Source organism: Lolium rigidum, chromosome 5 (genome assembly GCF_022539505.1).
Source record: "Lolium rigidum isolate FL_2022 chromosome 5, APGP_CSIRO_Lrig_0.1, whole genome shotgun sequence".
NCBI lineage: Eukaryota > Viridiplantae > Streptophyta > Magnoliopsida > Poales > Poaceae > Lolium > Lolium rigidum.
In genome coordinates, this window is record NC_061512.1 from 267,302,254 (window position 1) to 267,317,161 (window position 14,908).

General features: G+C 44.4%; 1 protein-coding gene across 1 annotated transcript; it reads left to right on the forward strand.

The window, feature by feature from the left end:
• Positions 1 to 12,865: 12,865 nt before the first annotated feature.
• On the forward strand, positions 12,866 to 14,192 carry LOC124657649 (serine/threonine-protein kinase PBL27-like). The gene is made up of 2 exons (XM_047196166.1): positions 12,866 to 12,992; positions 13,162 to 14,192. The coding sequence occupies exons 1-2, from the start codon at positions 12,866 to 12,868 to the stop codon at positions 14,190 to 14,192; spliced, it is 1,158 nt and encodes a 385-aa protein (XP_047052122.1).
• Positions 14,193 to 14,908: the final 716 nt, after the last annotated feature.

The following is a 14,908-nucleotide window of genomic DNA, read 5'->3' on the forward strand; positions in this document are numbered from 1 at the left end:
AGAGGTCTTATACAGTATCATCGTAGTAGATTTTCCTTTCATGTCATATCCACCGTGTAGACATATAACAATGGGGATTTCTTTAGGAAAATAATGTTGCTGGTCGCAGGTAATCCATTGTAACATATAGTTTGTATTGATGAAAGTTTAGAAGAAATTTGATGCTTCCATATATTTATGATTCTACGTATGTTTATTACTTAGCCTATTTTGGTATCAAATCACATAGTTGTGGCTACAGTGAATTTCTACACTCTGTTATTTAACATGGCAATATGTATATGATGTATAATTGGTTGGCAGGGAGTAGTAAATACCCCTCTTTTCTCATAAAGTTATATGTGCAATTCTTCTTAGTTTATCTTTTATTTCAAGATATTTCTCCATTTGTTTTGCAAGAATTTGATGATGAATTGATGGTGCCTTCCTATTCTTCTAAACCTTTGTCATGACCCAGCTTTATCAGTTTCAGCACATCTGAAGTTTGTGTTAGTTCGAGCAAAAACGCAAGCATAACTGTTCAATGGGACCAAATTGAATTCAAATGTAGATGAAGCAAATAAAAATTCAAAATTAGTAGTTACTTTTCTATCAGCTATAATATTTGAGCTTCACAAGCGTTGTGATCCTATCACTTCCATCAAGCAAGCCAAAATCACATGTTTTGATTTCAAAATTCGAGCTACAAATATCCGCAGCAACGCGCAGGGTGTCATCTAGTTAAGGTAATAAAGGTGTACACCGGGCCAGGTCCACTAAAATGGAGCTAACGTAAACACGTAGTACGTGGTGCCGACGTGCGTGCATGCCGCAACGAGCAGTGTATAGATAGGGATTGCCCGTGCGTTCTCCCAGAATGGGCCGACCCATTATGCCGCCGCTCTAGATCGTGTTAATTAGTGCGCATGTGTAAGAATTTAACACATAACTTGTAGAGCAACTGGTATCTGCTACTCTTCTAACGGTGATGTCCTTTGTTCGAAACCCATTCAAGACAAAGCATATTTTTTGAAACTTTGAAAAATGTTGAAATTTACAAAAATGTTCAAAATTTAAAAATATAAATTTGAAAAATGTTGAGATCGAAAAATGTATAAAATTGATTTGTTTAAATTTAAAAATTGTTTTTTTTGGAAAAAGATCTTAGTGACTCTTACAATAGGTTAATTTGGAAGCCTAAACTCCCGTTGAAGATCCAAAGCTTTATGTGGCAGGTGTTTAGAAATGCTATTCCAACTAACAATATGCGCTGGCGGAAGTGGCCTGGTGACGAGGGATCACCTCGCCAATGCCTACGTATGGTAGACTTGGGTTTCGGGAGAGAGCGACGATGGAGATTCCGGGAGCGAGATTAGGCACACGACGTACCCAGCTTCAGGTCCCCTCGGTGGAGGATCCCTACGTGCTGCTTGCAATCTACTATATGATCATAAGTATGTTTACAGGGTGCCGCCGTAGGCGGAGCTATGTTGTCTATCTGTTTTTCCCCTTTCGCGGGTACCCTGGCTGGCTTTATATATGCCACCAGCCTAGGGTTTTACAAGAGTCCTAGTCGACTACTTCTTCGGGTTGCCTTGTTGGGCCTTCTCCATATTGGGTCTTCTCCATATTGGGCCGAGCTAGGTATACTAATAATGGGTACCCGAAGGGTATGCCCATGTCAGTAGCCCCCGAGTTTATAGGGAAGTCGAAGACTTGCGTAGAAACTCCAAGCATAACCATCTCCAGAGTCGAAGAAAATACAAGGCGAGGTCCATGTCGTAGATCATGTGTAGCGTAGATGATGTCGACGATTCTTGAAATTATCGGGTGCGCGGCAGCGCTCCCGATGGGAGTCTATGGGCAAGTGCTTGCACTTAGGCATAGACTCAAGTTGTACTACTCGATGAAGAACTTAACTATATTTCTGGAAGACTTGATGAAATCCATGTGCTCCCGATGGGAGTAGGCTCCACTCGAGTCGTAGAATCGAGTTGAGTCTACAAACCTTAATTGTCATAGATGATGTCGAAGTTCTTTTTCTATCGGGTGCGCGCCAGCGCTCCCGATGGGAGTAGCCCCCGAGGCTACAGCCAAGTGTTTGCACTTGGGTGTAGGCTCAACTTGCTTTTAATCGACACTACAATTTTTCCTCTTTCTTGTATCTTATCGGGAGGATGAACAATACTCTCGATAAGAGTAGCCCCCGAGCCTATGAGCAGGTGCTTGCACCTAGGCATAGGCTCGAGTTGTACTACTCAATAAACAACTTGGCACATCCCCTCTTTTTTATCGACTCTAGGTCTTTGCTATTTTTATTTGACATCCATATCTATATTGTACAGGGATAATGGTAATTGGGGCTAGTTCATCTGACGGATCAGGTACTAGTTAACTGCTCTAGTGGCAATCCGCAAAAACCTACTTCAAGATCACGTCCCTGGACATGATCTCGGGATACCGGTGTTAACTCGACAGTGCCGCTTAAGGTCTTACCATTCGTCGAGTCCCGACCATATTTTATCGGGTACCTAACGCGTCCGTTAGGATTTTTCTTCGTATCCGTTGATACGGATAAAAGTAGCAGAGCGCAGTCTTCGGCGATGCCACGCCCAGCAGAACGGATCCGGGGTCTTACCTTCGCAAATTTGCGGCATTCGAAATTGATCGCAACTTTGGCGTTCCGAGAATATATTGTCGAGTGCCTTGTTCTGGCTGATGCAATGACCCATTTTGCGGGTTCTTCTATATTTTTTTCTCGGGCTTGATGAGACAGCCGAATATATTGGTGCTTCTATATTGTCGTCAAGCACATCGCCGATGCTCTTGCTCAGAACAAATGACGAGTCAATGGACCCGAAGATTTGTCCATCCTCTTTTTTTTTTCTCCCCTTTTTTTTTTACTCCTCTTTTTTTTTTTTTTTTTTTTTTTTTTTTGGTTTCTCCTTGATGATAATTTCGTCGAGTTCCTCCCTCAGGAAAATTTCTTCGGGTCCTCCTTGAGGACAATTCTTCGGGTTCCTCCTTCAGGAAGATTTCTTCGGGTCCTATTTGAGGACAATTCTTCGGGTCCTCTCAAGATTTCGTCGGGTTCCTCCCTGAAAAGATTTCGTCGGGTGCTCTTTTTATTTCGTCGGGTTCCCTCTTATATACTTTGAAATTTGCTTTCTCCTACATAAATAAACAAACTTTTTCTATCTTTTCCTTGGCTCTCTTTTTCGCATGCGGTGTCAGATGCTCGAATTTGATGATATGTAAAGTGAATATATGCCGCGAAGCCCCCGAGTGTCGGGTGCGACGAAAGTAAACGATAATCAACTTTGTACAAAATAAAAGAACACTTAGCTTTTTTGGACACGACGGAGTCGATGCGATGAAGTCTTCGAGTGCCGAGAAGAAGTCGAGCTTAAGTAAAAACCACCAAATAACGAAAATAAATGCCGCCATATTGTTGATGAAGAAATAGCCGAGCCCACAAGCGCTGCTGGGGTGATATGATGATTATTGCTTAGATGCTGTGTCGTAGTTGCGACCCGAGGCGAAATCATGGTCGAGCCCCCGAGTGTTTGCTATGATATCGAAAGAAATTGATGGAGTCGCGGCGTCGTATAGGATAAAGCCATTTAGGATGAAGCCATTGTCCATAATATAATATGAGCCCATGAAGATGAATCCAAGATGAAGTATTTGAGATGAATCCATATTGAAGATTACGCCGTAAATATAGAGCATATATTAAAGATGAATCCGCCGATATCATAGAGGATGAATCCATTGACCCGAAGAATCCCGTAATAACCATATAAGATGAATCCATGATATCATAGAGGATGAATCCATTGACCCGAAGAATACCATAATAACCATAGAAGATGAATCCGCTGATATCATATAGGATGAATCCATTGACCCGAAGAATCCCGTAATAACCATAGAGGATGAATCCATTGACCCGGAAACACATCGGATAGTATTGTATAAGAGTAAACCAGTAATATCCGGAAATTCACCTCGTCGAAGAAAATAAATCCGCTTAAGCCGAAGAAAGTAACGCCACTGAGCCGGAGAAGATATATCCAGAGCCGAAGAAAAGAAATTCACCTAAGTAACCTAGTATCTTTGTGGTAACAAAATAATGGCACAACGCCAAGTGTCGGGTGTATTTGTTGTAATATTGTAACGGCACAGCCCCGAGTATTCGGGTGTGGCGAAAGTAAATGATAATTGACTCTCGAAAGAGGAACACTTAGCTCAGCTGCGACGAGGCAGATGTGGAGGCAGGTCGCATGGTAGACGCACTCGAAGTAGTTGCATGGCCCAGAAGATGGGTGATGTAGCCGCGAGACGCCCGCGACTGATGAGCACCCGAACATATCTAATCCGTGACAGGTGAGCCCAACAGCACGTGGCGGGTGTGCGACAGCGGGCGCGGTTGACCGAACAGAGTAATCGAAGTTTTGCTTCAATCTGCAGGTATATTACGGCGCAAAAAATCTACGCGCAAATAATAGTACGAGCCAAAAAATATTTGGCGAAATAAAATTTTGCGAGTAATGATTAATTAGAAGTATAGCACCTGGTATTTTTATCCGAATGGTCGTCGCCGATGAACTCGATGAGTGGTGAAGTAGTCGAAGATTTATTCCGATGATATGAAAAACGCCGATTTCCTGTTTCGTCTTGAAATCCATGTAACCCAATGACTTGTTGGTGATGGTATGTACCTATCGTGAAATAGCTGGCATATTGATCCGATCTCTTCCCATCTTTCTTTATTCCTTCCTTTACGTGATCATCCTTTGCACTCCATAAGAAGAAAAAAAAAATTTGCTCCCAGCTGGCCCCAAACGGGTGTGTAGATGCAATACGACATGATAGATTCTTTTTCTTCTGCCCAGTCACGCACGAAGCATCACGCACGTGAATATGCCGGCCGCACAATAGTTTGGTTGAGGCGGTGTCTATCAATCGCCGTAAAGAAACTTCTCGGATGCGCTGAAGTAGATGAATCACCAGATGAGATCTGGCCGCTGATGTTGATAATGGATCCCGCCCGAATAACAAAATCCAGTCGCCGCGATTCCCACAGACGGCGCCAATTGACGAGGGATCACCTCGCCAATGCCTACGTATGGTAGACTTGGGTTTCGGGAGAGAGCGACGATGGAGATTCCGGGAGCGAGATTAGGCACACGACGTACCCAGCTTCAGGTCCCCTCGGTGGAGGATCCCTACGTGCTGCTTGCAATCTACTATATGATCATAAGTATGTTTACAGGGTGCCGCCGTAGGCGGAGCTATGTTGTCTATCTGTTTTTCCCTTTTCGCGGGTACCCTGGCTGGCTTTATATATGCCACCAGCCTAGGGTTTTACAAGAGTCCTAGTCGACTACTTCTTCGGGTTGCCTTGTTGGGCCTTCTCCATATTGGGTCTTCTCCATATTGGGCCGAGCTAGGTATACTAATAATGGGTACCCGAAGGGTATGCCCATGTCACCTGGGGCTCAGGTTTCTTCCTTCTGTAAACCTGAGGAGTGTCAACACCCGGATTTTTAAGTCCAGATGCCTATTATGTCATACATCACAATCCCAGGAATATTGTTGTTGCGAGACATAATAGTTGAATATCATAGAGTCATCATTTATTACAACACATAATTGTCTTACAAAGGTAGATCACATGATCCAATATTACAATAGTAGTTGATCTATTGATCAATGAACATCACAAATAGCGGAAACGAAGTAGTAGTGGCTATCTAATCACATGCCAACGCTTGACGTCAGGAGCAGTCCTAGTTGTCGTAGACGTCCTGTTGTCCATCTTCCTCGTACTGCTGTTCACCTTCAAAGTTTGGCCATTTGAATAGCCAGGGACAAAGCCATGAGTACTTTTAAAGTACTCACAAACTAATACTAATGTAAGTACTTATCAGTTTTAGTAAGGGGGTGCTAAGCTCTAAGTTTATTTGCATAAAACCAATTTTAGTTCACAAACATTTAGTAAAAACCTCTTCATTTGCTAACTAACTCAACTGGGAACATTAGTGTCATTCCCACAACTCTGTTGTGATTCAAGTCAAATTCACCTTTCACCTTTCAAATTCAAGTCACAAGTCATATGTCACCGTTTTGAAAATGATCTGATGACGGAACAGTATGGCCTTTCCAATCGTCCATAACCGTGGACACGGCTATTCGAATAGTTTTACACTCTGCAGAGGTCGTACACTTGTGCCACAACATTTGCAATAATCCGTCAGGGTTAACTGGCCCTGATTTACCACACTCCGTGTGCGGACTACCAACCATAACCTTTCACTTACATACTCTAGTATAGGCACCTCTCCCCATGAGCTTGGTCTCCCAGTGAAGACAAACGGTCAACCTGGGAACTGCACAGGGCTTGGGCCGGACATTCACCTCGTTTCACGTCATTTCACATCATTTCACTTCCAACGGAGGCAGCCTCGGCATAACCCATATGACGTTTGTTTAGAGGGAACCCATACTAAAGCACATAAATTTCTAGTTAAGCCCTTACCCATGTTGGGTATTGTGGGGGTACTTTCAAATTGGAATGGTATCGCATCCAAACCCAACCATCAGCTTTTATGAAATTCACCAAGTCATTCACCAGTCATATTCACCTTCAAAATCTTTCAATAGAATGACTCATCATTCCAAGGTTTTCAAAGTCATTTCATTTCACATGTTCCCATCTAGAGTAGTCAATTTTATTTGTTTAGCACTAGCAACTAGTCATGAGGGGTGCTAACTTGCTTTGATTACTCTAGGCTAAATTTGATGCTCTTGTGCTACTCTAGACCAAGTGAATCATAAATCAAAAAGTAACTTTCATAAATCAACATCAATAAAGCTTGTAAGGTAAAAACTTGGGATAGGACTATTAAGCATAAAATAAAATGTGGTGATGCCTTGCTCTTGTAGAGCTTTGCATTTTGCAAGATTATTAGCTTGCAACAATATAACTTGCATTAGTCTAGCTTGCCTTGATTGGGGTAGTGATCAAAGTTCTCTTCTTCTTCCTCTTGGTAGAAAACCTCCTCTTCTTGATAGTCTCCGGTACTAGCGTCTATAAATGAATACGAGGATACAATCACCAAACAATACTTAAGTAGACTAAGTTAGCTTTAATGGCTCACACAAATGATCTAGCATCACTACTTAACATTGCTACCCAAAATTATGCTAGGGTCTTCTTATTTAGTGTTAGGAAAATAATTTCCTCTCATTGGAAATGTGGATTAGGGTTTCTCTTTAGTTTGGGAGAAATAATTTCCTCTCATTGAATCTTGTTAAGATTTAATCTCCTCAATTCATAAATGTGGGATCATGTTGACCAAGGTCAATACTTCACATTTATCATTTGAGAAAAATGAGTTAAATGAGATTCATCATCTCATGCAATTTAAATACTACTTGATTTAATATCCTTAAGTGAGCAAGTGTGAGATCATATAACTAAGGACATCACATTACTTCATAACACTTGGGAAGATGATTTAAATGAGGTGCTACACCTCATAGATTTGAAATCTTAATTTTTGAAATAGTTTAAATGGGCTAGTATTGACTACATAGCCAATTTTGGATTCTAGCCCATGATCATACAAAGTAACCATGTGATATTTTTACATAAACAATTAGATTTTGTGAAATGTGAATTATGGGAGGTGGAATCACCTCAAAATCATTTATGGTTGATTTTATAAATTTATTTGAAAACTGAAAACTCTCTGACTTGTTAATTTCACTATTCAAATTCTACAACAGATCTGAGGTTGAAATTAGTGTTGTTGGATTAAGCATTTCATAGGCTTTCCAACAATATAAGGTTGGTCAAAATTGGTTCATTAGATTTGAAACTATTTGAATTCTAGCAAGGGCCAGTATTTGAATTTAGCTAAATTGAATAATTCGTGTTTGAATTAAACGGGCTAGGCGGGAAAGGAGATGGGCCGAAACGAGGGAAAACGAACTGGGCTGGCCCAGTAATGCTTCAGCGCACCACGGGCCAACTGACAGGGTAGGACCTACTCGTCAGCGACTGTTAACAGCCGAAACGGTACCTCTGATCGTGGGCCGCGCGATTAGAACGACTATCGACGGTCGAGCGTCATCGTCGACGACGAGAAGCAGACGCGGGCACGGTGGAGGTAGGGGGTTGGCGGCGATCTGGGACTCCGGCGATGGTCGGCGATGAGGTAGGGTGATGTTGCGGATGATGGGGAAGCCAATGGTGGTCGCGGCAGCGGCGGGGGTAGACGAATTCGACGACGCCTTCTGCTTCTGCTCCGGCGGACTCCGGCGATCAATTAGCACGCTACCGGTGAAATTGGAAGGTGTCTGAGCTCGAGAAGGCTTAAGGATATGAGAGGAGGCGAGTGGAGTGAGGATTGGAGGCGCGGGTGCTCTCCTTTTATAGGAGCGTGAGGTGCTGCGAGGGTGCCGGTAGAGTCGACCATGGACGCGACGCTTCCGAGGCGCGAAGGGGCAAGGAGAAGGGTGCGTGAGATAGGTGACGTCTAGGCGGTGCTGGCGAGCCTGATGGCACGGCGAATGATGGTCTGAGGCAGGCTGGCGACGCTGGAGTCCTTGCAGTACCGTGGCGGTAGGGGTTTGATCATGGCGACGGCGACGGATCCTCCGCAGGCGATTGAGCATGTCCCTGGGCTAGCTGGAGGTGCGGTGAAGCTTGTTGCAGAAGTAGAGGGATAGGGGTTGACGGAGGCGACGGCACACGCGTGCGCTCTGGCGCGTCCAGGGCTATGTCTGGGCGCGCTCTGGCACGTCCTGGCGCGTCTGGGCGCGTCTGGACACGTCGCGTTCCAAGCGTGGGCGTGCACTTCTTTGGCCAGGGAGGGTACCAGCGTGCATGGTTGAGTGGAGGCTACCTATTTGACATGGTAAGGCTGGCCAGAGAGGGGTGGAGAGGATGAGTGGCAAGAGGGTCGGCATGGGTACGGCATGAGCTTGCTTTGATCATTTCTCTACTTTTATCAGGGCTATGGTGCTTGGTTGATGCAGAGGAGGTACCAGGGTTGTGATGATCACAAATGGAAAGGGGTTTAGCCCAAAATCCATTGGATTTTAGCATGTGTGCATAAAGTAAAATGATGCCTGCCAAGTGTTTGACAATATGGCCGCATGAAACTTTTTGTTGAATTTTGAAAATATTTTTGGTGAAGTTGATTCAAATATTCAAAGGAGTAGAATGGTGGTGGTGGTGGTCAAAATGGTGCTGGTTTGTGAGATTTCAAAAAGGGGGTTGATCTTCTCTTTGTTTCAAAGTCTCCACTTGTCATCTCTATTCTGGTCAACCTGGGCAGAGTCAACCTTAATGGTCAACATCAAACTGGTTCACCTTGACATGGTCTTGGATGAGGTGGAAAGTGTTGACCAAGTTTAGTTTAAGAATCTTCCAAACCAGGGGTGCAAAGTGAGTAAGATGTTAAAAAGTGACAAAGTGACCATTATCACATGTTAGTGGAATTTGATTTTTCCTTTGATTTGAATTGGGTTTCTTTGATGCAAAAGTGTGTGTTATTGATATCTAAGGGTTTCACAAGCAATGGCACAAGCAAATGAGGCCTTGGTTAAAGATTTGCATATTTGGCTAAATGTGTATGTGAGTGAGATTTCCATTTTCTCACTATTTTAATTCTCTCTATTTGATTTGCTTTTTCTTGACTCCAAAGGGATTCTTATTAGTTTAGGAACATTTCCAAACCATTGAAACCATTCCAAAAGGTCTAGTTCAAAGATTTGCAAAAATGGCCATAAACACATAAGAGGTGAAATTCCAATTTTTCTTAATCTTCTATTTTGTTCCTCTTGCTTTACTTGGGCATGGTTTAGGGTCCAATTAGTGTAAGATTAGGTTTAGAGATGGTTTCACACCATTTGGGCAAGGTAGGAGTGCATAGGACAAGATTTGGTAAAATGGCTAAGTGCCACATATGCTTCTTTGCATATGTTTAATTTCTTTTTATTTCTTTTTGTTTCACCTTGGTTTTTATTGGGGAAGTACTAGATTGGGTTTGTTGATGTTTTCAAAACATCTAATCAAGGTTGAAAAGCCTAGCTAAAAGTTTTACCAAAATAGCCCTAGGCACATATGCCCTTTTCTTATTTAATTTCTTTTTATTTTGATTTAACTTGGATGGTGAAAAGAATAGGGTTTAGGGTTAAGATCATTGCAAAGTAGTTTACACAAGCATCATGGCAATAGCACAAGAATTAAGCATGCTCACTATGTATTCAACTAAATTTAATAAAAGTTTTTGTCGGTTCCAAATTTTGGAAAAAGGGAAATTCATTTTCTTCTTGTTTGAAACTTTGGGATGTTACAAGGAGGGTGATGAATGTCTTTTTTTCACCTGTCCTATGGCTCGTGTAGTTTGGGCTACTCTTGGTAAAACCATTGATACTACCAGGTGTCCCAGCTTGTTATGGCCAGCAGTATCTCGGTTCCATGCTTTCCTACCTGGAGGTAATATAGCTTAGATGGTTGGTATAATTGTTGTGTGTTGGTCCATGTGGACCGTGAGAAATAAAGTAACTTTTGACGGTCAGATAGTAAGGAACCCAATGGAGGCAGTTTTCACGATGTGCTCGTTTCTGATGTGCTGGCAGGTCTCCAAGCAGGCGACATCAAGGGTGGTGCGCGACATTCAGGAGATCATGAATAGGACTGTGAAATTGTCCAAGAAGGCGAAGATGGTCAATGCTGGTGCTCGTGCCATGATCGGCGACTGATGGTTGTTGTTTCGTGCTGAAGATTTGTTTTGGTTGCTGTGAGGTCTCCCCTAGGGTTGGATCTCTGCTTTTTAATGTAGTTCCCTGTGTTGGTTCCTGTTGCTTGTAATTAACAGTCCATGTTGAACCTCTAGCGGTTGAATGGTGGTAACAGGTTTTAGCCCCATAGTGGCATCTCGACTTCGAGATGTCACAGTGGGTGTCCTGTTAGTGCCCCAATTCGCTTCTCTATCTCTTATCCCCGCTTTCTGGTTTGGTTAGATGTGTTGAACATTGTATTTTTTGTTTTATAAATGAGATGAAAAGGGGTGAGAAGCCCGATTGGAAAAAAAATGTTGTGTGCTGCTACTAGGAAGGCCAACGAGACAACCATGGTACGAGGCAAAACCTATACACCGACCAGGTCGGTGGCTACCGGCCACCGCACACCCCTGGTCGGGTATGGGCCAGGCCCATTAGTGTCTGTTTAGCCTGTAGCAGTTCGTTTTTCGTTTTGTTTTCTTTTTTCTTTTCTGGTTTCTTTTTCTGTTTTCTTTTTCTTTTTTCTATTTTCGGTTTTGTTTATATTTTTTTAGATTCGAAAATTTCAATTTTTAAAAATTGTTCAAATTCAAAAATGTTTAAATTCAAAAATGTTCAAAATTGAAAATCGTTCAAATCCGAAAACCGTTCAAATTCGAAAACCGTTCAAATTTGAAAACCGTTTAAATTTGAAATTTGTTCAAATTCGAAAATTGTTCTAATATGAAAATCGTTCAGATTCGAAAATTGTTCAAATATAAATTTTGTTCAAATTCAGAAATGTTCAAATTCGGAAATTGTTCATAGAGTAAAATACATTTTTGTTCAAATTTAAAAATGTTCAAATCTGAAAAATGTTCAGATTTTTAAAAAGTTATTTATTTTTAATTTGAATTTTTTAATTTTGACAAATGTTCAGATTTTTTTAAATTCTTTTAAAAAAGAAAACAAACAACAGAAAATAAAAAGAAACGAAAAGAAAAAAACGCATTACCTGATGTTGGGCCGCGGCCCAGCTAGCTACCCGGAACGCGCGAGGGTGTGCGGCATCCTCCCAGCGCCGACCAGGTCGGTGTCGAGGGCGCCCCATGGTACGATGCGTCTCTTGTTCTGGGCCATTGGCGGAGATCCATGTCGTGCATGTTCCCTGTAACTGATCCACCGGGGTCAGGACAGTTTCAGATCGAGGCTGTCTGGAATGGAGGTCTCTTTTTTAGGTAAACACGTACTTATATTACTATATTAGGTCACCAAACTGTCTTATTAAAAACCTTCTAGTGCCCTTCTGTTAGTAGTTGTCGTCCTAGAACTTCTTGTCTTTTGTCTATTTAGACGATTTTGTTCCGTATATGAATTCTGGATATTTAAGGCTTATACTCCGTATTTGTGAAACAGTGGATGGTTTGGTTTCGTTTTTGTGGCACCATGACTGGGAGATATACGCGCCATGGATGCTCATCGGGAAGTTGCTTCGGATGATGGCAATCAGAAGCAAGTTATGGTAATACAGCTGGTGAGCACCGCTGACCAGCAGCGTAGTGGTGGGGAGTGCTAAGCAGAGTTCTAAGCTGCTAGGCTCACTTCACTTGGGAAAGAAGAAGAGGAGGAATTTTGAGGTTGCAATAGTTAAGCATGACTTGGTTGTGATATGTAATGTGCTGCTGCTGCTGCTGCTACTACTACTTCTATTAATAGATATTCTGTAGTGCACTGGAGCAATTCAGTCAAGCTGTGCAGAGTTATCAACTATTTATAGCATACATCTGTTTTGGACAGGGCCGGGAAAAAAATGTACTGCCCAGAATTAGGTGCAGCTGGTGCTGGGCGCCTCTGGTTGCATTTGCAGCCGGCCGTCTAGTTTGGGGATGGCATGGCATGGCACGCATGGATTCCGGCCACCAATGGGGGCTAGCTCGCCGTGCGTGCCGAGTTGAGGATCGAATTGGGTTGGATGCTTGGGCGAGAGTTCTTTCTATCCGATGGCGTAGAACAGAATTTGCTCAAGCATTCGATCCGCAGCTCCTCCATTTCATCCTAGGATTAATAATTCCAATCAACAAGGATATCGACATACATACAAACGATGGGCATCTTGTGCTGTTTCCAGTCCGGCGCCGACAAACTTGACGATGCTGCTGCGCCAAATAAGAAGCAGACATCGTCGGATGGCGGCCTGGCCACCCTTGTCAACGAAATGGTCGCAGGATCAGGTATACAGTTCATCTTAATGCATGCGCGACTGGATGGAGGCCTAGCTTGGCGGAAGAAGAACGTTTGTTTGTCGTGCTCCGTGTCTTGCTTAGCTAGGGTAGTGTTTTTTTTTTGTATCGATATAGTAATAATGAATTACTACTGCAATAATGTATCTGAATAATGCAGTGACGTACCAACACAACAGGCGTGTGGCGGAGGAGCTCCTTGGGATGAACAAGGAGGAGGCGGCGGCGACGACGCGAGCCTTCACTTACCACGAGTTGTGGGAGGCCACGGGCGGGTTCCGTGTGGAGTCGATGCTGGGCGAAGGCGGATTCGGTCCTGTGTACCGTGGTCGGCTTCAGGACGGCGGCCGTGCGGTGGCGGTCAAGCAGCTGGACCGCAACGGCGTGCAGGGCACGCGGGAGTTCCTAGTGGAGGTGCTGATGTTGAGCATGCTCCACCACGACAACCTCGTCACCCTCGTCGGCTATTGCGCCGACGGGGCCGACCACCGCATGCTCGTCTATGACTACATGCCGCATGGCTCGCTCGAGGACCACCTCCTAGACCTCCCGCCCTCGGCCCCAGGGCTCGACTGGTGCACGCGCATGCGCGTCGCCCAGGGCGCCGCCAAAGGGCTCGAGTACCTCCACGACGCCTCCCGCCGCCCTGGCCCGCCCGTGATCTACCGCGACTTCAAGGCCTCCAACATCCTACTCGACGCCGGGTTCAACGCCCGCCTATCTGACTTCGGCCTCGCCAAGGTGGGTCCCGTCGGTGACCGGACCCACGTCTCCACCAGGGTCATGGGCACCCGTGGCTACTGCGCCCCGGAGTACGCTTTGACAGGGAAGCTCACGCCCATGTCCGACGTCTATAGCTTCGGCGTCGTCCTCCTCGAGATCATCACCGGACGGAGGGTACTCGACGCGGACAGGCGGCCCGACGAGCAGAACCTTGTGGCATGGGCCATGCCCAGATTCAAGAACAAGAGGAGGTTCAAGGAGATGGCCGACCCGCTCCTTGGGGACGCCTACCCGATAAAGGGGCTCTACCAGGCGCTCGCCATCGCCGCCATGTGCCTCCAGGAGGACGCCACCATGCGACCCGCCATCTCCGACGTCGTCACCGCCCTAGAGTACCTCACCGGTCACCCTCCTCCCCGTCCATGTACTACTACTACTCGTGATGACGTCGCCGATACGGCAGACTAACTAAACTGTAATGCAAAATTTTCTTCTTCGATTTTCACATGGATTTTTGTTGTGTAACCGTATATATTATTAGTTTGTTGAGAAGAAGCCCTAAACGTGTAGCAGTTCAACGCGCTTTTTCTAGAGGAACCGGTTCCTACCGGACCTCCAGGTCCAGCTACCGCGTCGTCCAATCGTGCGTGCGTCGTGATGCGGACAAGACGAACTGAGTATATATATGGATTTGTGTCTGCTGGTATTGGCCGAAGCCTCGTCGATTGGTGGATACGCCCGACAGCACACTACCATATAATACTTGCCCGGCCTAGACGTATAATTTTCTTTTTCTTCAAGCGACCCAACCAAGGGATCGATTTTCATTATCGAGGATAACGAAAACAACAGTATTTCCAAAAACAAAAGGAGAGAAAGGGGGGAGGGACGCCGCCTACTGCTAGCGTTTTAGAAAAGTTATTTACAGGCTAGAAAACAACCACAGTTTACATGAAACGGAAGTGGCAACATGCCAGGATGAGGTCAGCCAAAGCCTGAGCCAAAAGCCCAAAACTAACAACAAGAACTCAACAAAAGAAGCCATCTATCTCTAGGTCTAGGAGGGGGTAGCAGCAACAACATCGAGCGACATCTCCAGCATCGTCGTCTCTCCAGGTTTCTTTTCCTCCAGGCGAGGCGGGTCACTAGGGACGGCATTTCCAGAAGCAGAACCATTCCCTGTC